The following is a 7,261-nucleotide window of genomic DNA, read 5'->3' on the forward strand; positions in this document are numbered from 1 at the left end:
CCTGCGAGATGGTTGTTATTGAAGGAAGAAATTCATTGGAAATTTATTTGTTGAAACGAAGATCATTACGACTGCTTTGGAATAAAAAGCTATGATGCTTCATGGTAATTGGATATTTCGAGCTTTAGTAACCAATTAATAGTTTTTTTTTTTTTTTTTTTTTTTTTTTTTTTTTTTTTTTTTTTTTTTTTTTTTTTTTTTTTTATGTTGCTAGCCGTACAGTGAATACTGTTCAAAGCTCTAAACTAGACTTTAGATAGTAAAGAGGACGTAATCCTTCTGAAGCAGTTCACCAGACGTGCACGGAAAGATGGCTTCCAAGAAGACACTGTTGCGATCTGTCTCAGAAGGTTACGGTAGAAGGTGGGAAACGTTCTTTTCACACTATCACTTCACTTGATAACTATTAGATTACTTCATAGCACTATTCACTGGTATTGATATCACCATCTTCATTATCAACAGAATTTCTACTAACAACGTCACCATTATCCATATTAATTTTATTATTGACATCACATCTATAACCCAGCCACAACACAATACTACTGCTTCATCAAGTTTAAAGTATAAAACTTCTCATTAAAAATAATCACTGTAATAAATAAATCACATCAACACCAATATCATTATCTTCATTAAAATAAAAGTAGGATTCTCGTTTCTTATATCACTAATATTCAAAATATCACAAACTATCATCACTCTAATAATCACAACCTTAGTAGCTTACTACCGTTAACCACACAAAATTATTCGACACAATAACGTCATCTCACTATATTATCACATTATCACTATTTTCTTAGTAACATGATCAAAACCAGCTACGGAATTATTCATATATCTTCTTAAGGTGATCCCGCCGAGGGCTGAAGGCCGTATAATAATGAGAACAATATCCTGCAACAATGAAGCGCATCGCACAGCAATCACAAGTACAGATTATACTATAATCACTTACACTTACAAAAATTCAACCTCAGCGAATAAACTGTTTCTATTTTTTACCGCGCCGATAATATGTCATTACTAGGATCTGTTATAAGAAGAAATTTGTTCTTTACGTTGTTTGAAAACTCTAACCGACACTATCAGATTATTAAAATTGTAGTAATCTCTGATAATTTGGTGTTATAAATAATATGTGAATATAATATGAGCTTACCTTTTCAGTGTTGGGGGTGTTAGTGATTAGTGCGTACTCACTTATATCCTTGTATTTTTCTCATGAGTTACTATTCCTATTCACGGTTACGGGTACCTATAAATAGAGATAGCGATTAGTCACACGTTTTTTTTAGTCTGACGGCATTCTTATAGTATATTCAATGCTATAATGAAAACCCTAATCCTGAAATGACGCTTGTTGACGAGAAGAGAATGATATAATTAGTAAATTAGTAAATAGTGGTATTATTAGTAAAAGAAACGGGTTTAATAAGATTTTGTTGTATCCTTGTACGTCGATGCGTGTTCCTGTTCAGCACGATTTCTTCAATGTTAGGAGGTTTTGATTAAACTGTTACCGGATGAGTGTCTGGAAGCATAAATAAAAACGTATAGAAAAAACAAACAAGGACCGCTTCATCATAGACCACGTAAAGTATCGGTTCTCGGTGATGCTAATCAATAGTGTTCATTAGAAAACACTCTTGATTATAATCACCATTGGCACCACTAGTGTGCATCTTTCTCTTCAGAGTAAAGATACATTTAAGCCCCGAGACCTGACAGCAGTCAAGCTGATCACAAGGTTGTGCCTTTGCCCAGGGCTTTAGTAACCAATTAATAGTTGATTATTTAATATCATGGCCAACGTTTCGATCACGTTCGAAACGTGAGCAATGATTTTAATTTGTAACTGAGAGCCAAAATCTCAAAATACCATAATCAAAACCCAGTCAATCTTCCTTAACATCTATGATGCTTCAGAATCACGAATCATTGTTTTATTGGCCATATCTTTTCAATCAACTTCTTCAATTGTTGGTCCATTATTCCCAGTAGACTCATCCGCGCGGTGCAATTTAGTCATGATTGGAGCGCAAACCTTGGACAATACCTTATACCGATGATCATATTCTTTCCTTTCGGCTCCGCTGTTTTCTTCCAACCATTTAAGAGTATCATCACATATTTTTAGCACCTTTTTTCGATCCGACTCATTCATCCCGTTCCCGGATTCCTCCACCGTTGACTTCAAACTAAAGCAATACGATTCCAGCTTGTTCTTGCCAAACACCCGCTGCCGCTGCTGGTCATCTTCAACCTTGAAACGCTCGGCATCGGCCAGCATCCGGTCGATCTCCTGCTGTGAAAGCCGTCCCGTGTCGTTCCTTATCTGAATGTTGCGCGTCTTACCAGAGCTTTTGTCTACGGCTGTTACGGTCAGGATTCCGTTTGCATCCAAATCGAATGATACGTCGATTTGTGGAATGCCTCTTGGAGCTGGAGGAATGCCAACAAGCTCAAATTTCCCTAGAAGGTTGTTATCACGGGTCATAGCTCGTTCACCTTCGTAGACTTGAACCGCTACCCCTGGTTGATTGTCCGCATACGTGGTAAAGGTTTTCATCTGCTTGCATGGAATTCGGCTATTTCGATCGATGATGTTGGTCATGAGTCCTCCGGCAGTTTCTATTCCTAGAGAAAGAGGAGCCACATCCACCAAAAGTACGTTCTGAATCGTGGTATCTTTATTACCGCTCAGAATCGCTGCCTGAACTGCTGCTCCATAAGCGACAGCTTCGTCTGGGTTTATAGACATGTTAAGCGACTTTCCAACAAAGAAATTTTGCAACAAACTTTGAATTTTTGGAATTCTAGTGGAACCGCCGACCAAAACAATGTCATTTACGGACGCTTTGCTCATACTGGCATCGGAGAGAGCTTTTTCAACCGGCTGCAAGGTCGATCTGAACAGATCTGCACAGAGTTCCTCAAAACGAGCGCGGGAGATCTTTGAGAAAAAGTCAATCCCATCGATTAACGCATCTACTTCAACGGACGCCTCGGTGCTTGAAGACAGTGTTCTCTTCGCTCGCTCCACTGCCGTCCGTAGCCGTCTCAGTGCTCTCGGATTGCTCTTGATGTCCTTCCGATGCTTTCGTAGAAACTCTTCCACGAAAAAGTCCACCAATCGACTGTCAAAGTCTTCTCCTCCGAGGTGCGTATCGCCAGCCGTAGCCCTTACCTCAAACAACGATCCTTCATCAATGGTCAAAATGGAGACGTCAAATGTTCCGCCTCCTAAATCGAAAATCAGCACATTACGTTCCCCTGTGAGGTTCTTGTCTAACCCATAGGCCAAAGCAGCTGCCGTTGGCTCGTTGATAATTCGCGTTACATTCAGCCCGGCGATAGCTCCTGCGTCCTTGGTTGCTTGACGCTGAGAGTCGTTGAAGTACGCCGGAACCGTGATCACCGCATCTCGCACTGATCTACCCAGGTAAGCTTCTGCGATCTGAAAAATCAAAAAACACAGTCACTTCATAGTTCAAAACCACGTTCAGTTCATCGAACAAACCTCCTTCATCTTGGTCAGGACCATCGAGCTGATCTCCTCCGGTGCGAACACCTTCCTCTCCCCTTTATACTCCACGCAAATTTTCGGCTTGCCACCTTCGTTCTGCACCAGAAAGGGCCAATGCTTCAAATCGCCCTGCACTTTGGGGTCGTCGAATCTCCGGCCAATCAACCGCTTGGCGTCGAAAACCGTGTTCTTTGGGTTCATGGCCACCTGACTTTTGGCAGCGTCCCCGATCAGGCGCTCGGTGTCGGTGAACGCTACGTAGCTGGGCGTCACCCGATTGCCCTGATCGTTGGCAATGATCTCCACCTTGCCATGCAGGAACACTCCCACGCAGGAGTAGGTTGTTCCCAGGTCGATTCCAATGGCGGGCATTTCAAGAATAGGGAGAATCTGTAGAACTTTGAATTTGGTCACCAAATGACTTATGATAAGTAGGTATTTGTAGCTAAGTAGAGTAAAATCAAAGCCAACTACGAAAACAACATTAAGGATCACTCAAAGCAAGGTGATATCATCCACCTTAATTATGACCTAAATCAAGTTCTGATTAGGGTCTGGTTCTCTCTCCTCATCGCTTTGCTGCAGTAGCATCCTTTAGAAGAACCACTTCAAACTGTTCATTACATCGAGCGAAACAACTGCAATTGAACTGGCTTTCAAAACATAGGGTGTAGCCATAGGGCAGAGCAGAGAGAGTTCCTTGACCCCCCACGCTGATGGAAAAAAATCCAAAATAAACTGATTTAAATATTACGATGGTTTTTGTTTTATTTGAATTTTTCAAAGATTATCTCCAGTAGTAGTATTTATCAGAAATTGCATAATGATTTTTTTTCGTGTTGATCTAAAACGTGACGCTAATGTAGTTCAGATTTATGATCGAAAGCTAAGCAACAACAACGAAGTACAATGATCGGTAGCATCCCGAGCTTTTTTGGAGCTACATCATTAGAAATATTTACCAAGATTCCGGAAACAAATTTTCCATAAGCGAAGACAAGAGTGAAAAACCACAACATATTGTTTATCAACTTAAAAATAATCTTACTGCTCAGTGCCTTTCAGGATAACTTTTGAGATTTTAAGAGCATGTTGCGAGTAAATGCTGTAGAAGTGCCGGAAATATGTTATAAAAATTAAGGACCTCTTGAGAATTGACCAGGATTACCTCCAAGCCTTTCTCTAGGTAAATATTCTTCAAAAAATGCCTTAGTTTATACAAGTATTCCTCTTCGGATTTATAGGGAATCTTCCAGAGATTTGTCTAGAATACTTTTGGGTTGGAGTTTAGTAGTTAGCACGAATTTCTAAACTGATATCTCATAAATACTTTCTGGTATCCAGTCTTACTGATACAAACATTTCTAATATAATCTACAATTATGAGCTACTTTTGTATTCAATTAGAACATAGTTTAGCTTCATTCCTTGCTTGTGGTTCGTTGCTAAAAATGTGTGCCACTACCCCGAAAGCCTTTACCCCGAATGGGTCATTTCCCCGAATAGTATGAGATGCAGTGCAGCATCTTGTTTTGCGGGCAAAAATGCGTCTCTAATAAAAACTGGTAATTATTAACGCGTAAAATTCGTCGGTAGAATGTTCGTCATGTATTTTCCCTTCTATTATATGTCAGCTATTTTTTACAAATATCTTGTTGGCAACTACAGTGAGTCACAGTGAAAATCGTCCACCTTGAACATTACCAGAAAAGTGATTCGTACTATTCATGTATAGAACAATAATTCAAATTAAATGGCTCGTTACGTTAGTTCGGCAAGGCTCTTGATAATTGTATGCAATTCAAGTCATTGAATATTAAAAGAATAAATTAAGCTTTAAATATGTAAAAATATTCAATAATAAGGTCACAGTGAAAATCGTCCACCTTGCCGTTATGCATGATTTTTGGGATAATATTATAAAGTTTTCATTCATATCATTTCTTTAACTCGCGCACACACATACATTCAAGCACGATCTGCTATACAAGAATAAAAAAAGGGTTAAGTTTTTTAGAGTATTGCCATTAAAATGGGACGAAATAAACAGACATCGTCAGATATAAGAAAACTTGTGATAAAACTACACATAAATGGCAAAAATCAACTGAAAATCACCAAATTTGTTGGAAAAGGGTGTACTACTGTATAGAGTATAATAAGTCGCTACAAAATTAACCATTGAAGTAAAATCAAATCCAAAACATCGTTGAAGAAAATTATCAATGGAGCAGTTGAGCGTTAGCTTCTTCGCCAGGTTGATGCTAACCCCAAGATAAGTGCACCGAAACTCTCAATTGAAGCGAAAAAATATCTCAGGAAGGAGGTATCTCAGAAAAAGTATCTCATAAAGCCAGAAACTATGCGTAGAGTGCTTCGAAAATATAACGTTTCATGGCCGAGTTGCAAGTCGGAAGACGTTTGTATCACCGAAGTACGTGAAATGTCGTATGGAGTTTACAGAAACACACGTTGGAAAGAATTTCAACTTCTGGAAGCACTTACTATTCACAGATGAGAGCAATTTTAATATTTTCGGATCTGACGGCATCGTTATAGTTGGCCGGAAACCGAATGAAGACCTGAAAATGAAAAATCTTTGTGAAACTGCTAAGCATGGTAGTAGTTCCGTGATAGTTTGAGACTTCATGCCAGCATCTGATGTTAGTAACTGGCACTTTATCGAAGAGATCATGGCTCAATACGTCTATCTTGATTCATTGAAGAAGAATCAAAAGCCTAGCCTTTTAATTTACCTATCTACCTTATCTCACATAAATGGGCATAACATCTACCAGGATAAACATCTGCAACATACAGCGGCAAAACCGAAAGCTTGGTTAAAAATGCCCATCAATCATTAATCTGCCGAGACAATCTACAAATCTCGACATTATCGAGAACTTGTGGCATCTGTTGGATGTTTAAATCAGGAAACATCAAGTAACGAGCAGATATACTTTGAAAAGTGCGCTTACTATTGAGTGGATTAAGATCACTAAAACTTAAACTGAGAAACTTGTGCGATCTATGCCAAATCGTCTCAGGAAAGTTTTAAAGAGCAAAGGCTTACCTACTCGATACTAGTTTATGGGTTGACACCTGAAAAAATGGCAATTCTTTTAGATCAACTATAAATTGATATCGGTGGACGATTTTCACTGTGACTTATATTTGAGGTTTAAATTTACTTTATTATTTTTTCCATTTTGTTTTTAATATTTATAAAAACAGTGCCACAATGAAGTTATAGAAATATGCAAATAATTGTATGAATTAGAAAACCACAACTTTTTTATATATAACAATAACAGAACTTTGAAAGGAAAATATGAGGGTGGACGATTTTCACTGTGACTCACTGTATATTCTTCTAATTGTTTCTGAGACAGTGCCTGTTTATCAGGTCAGTGGGCACTTTCGCAGTTCAAGTTCACAAATTTTATAACGCCAAAAAATGCCATTTTGGACACCTTCCCACCCCCTTGTACTATTTTTTGTATAGAAATTCTACATATTGTGTATGGGCTGTAAAATTTTAAGGACAATCACCCACAACATTTTTCCCCCTTCAGCGTTACGAAACATGTGAATGTGCTTTTAATAAAATAAGCCTTTTATTGATTGAGACCTTTCCTTACCAATTTATCATTCTTGTACATGTGCCTCTAGGCCCAGGGACGTCAAGGAAATGATCAATGCATAAGACCCGCCACCGGAGGAATT

The 7,261-nt window shown here is 38.5% G+C and overlaps 1 protein-coding gene across 1 annotated transcript; it reads right to left on the minus strand.

Moving 5' to 3' along the window:
* Positions 1-1,910: 1,910 nt before the first annotated feature.
* Positions 1,911-3,995, minus strand: LOC110681562 (heat shock protein 70 A1-like). The gene is made up of 2 exons (XM_021857641.1): positions 3,530-3,995; positions 1,911-3,466 (listed from the first exon to the last, which is right to left on the minus strand). The coding sequence occupies exons 1-2, from the start codon at positions 3,905-3,907 to the stop codon at positions 1,970-1,972; spliced, it is 1,875 nt and encodes a 624-aa protein (XP_021713333.1). The 5' UTR covers positions 3,908-3,995; the 3' UTR covers positions 1,911-1,969.
* Positions 3,996-7,261: the final 3,266 nt, after the last annotated feature.

The sequence above is a fragment of the Aedes aegypti genome, chromosome 1 (genome assembly GCF_002204515.2).
Source record: "Aedes aegypti strain LVP_AGWG chromosome 1, AaegL5.0 Primary Assembly, whole genome shotgun sequence".
Classification (NCBI taxonomy): domain Eukaryota; kingdom Metazoa; phylum Arthropoda; class Insecta; order Diptera; family Culicidae; genus Aedes; species Aedes aegypti.

Bases quoted from the DNA above. Each gene is read 5' to 3' on its own strand.
- LOC110681562 (XM_021857641.1), bottom strand. From the start codon at position 3,907: ATGCCCGCCATTGGAATCGACCTGGGAACAACCTACTCCTGCGTGGGA. The intron at 3,467-3,529 runs GTTTGTTCGATG...TTGATTTTTCAG, and splicing joins TCCTGACCAAGATGAAGGAG to ATCGCAGAAGCTTACCTGGG.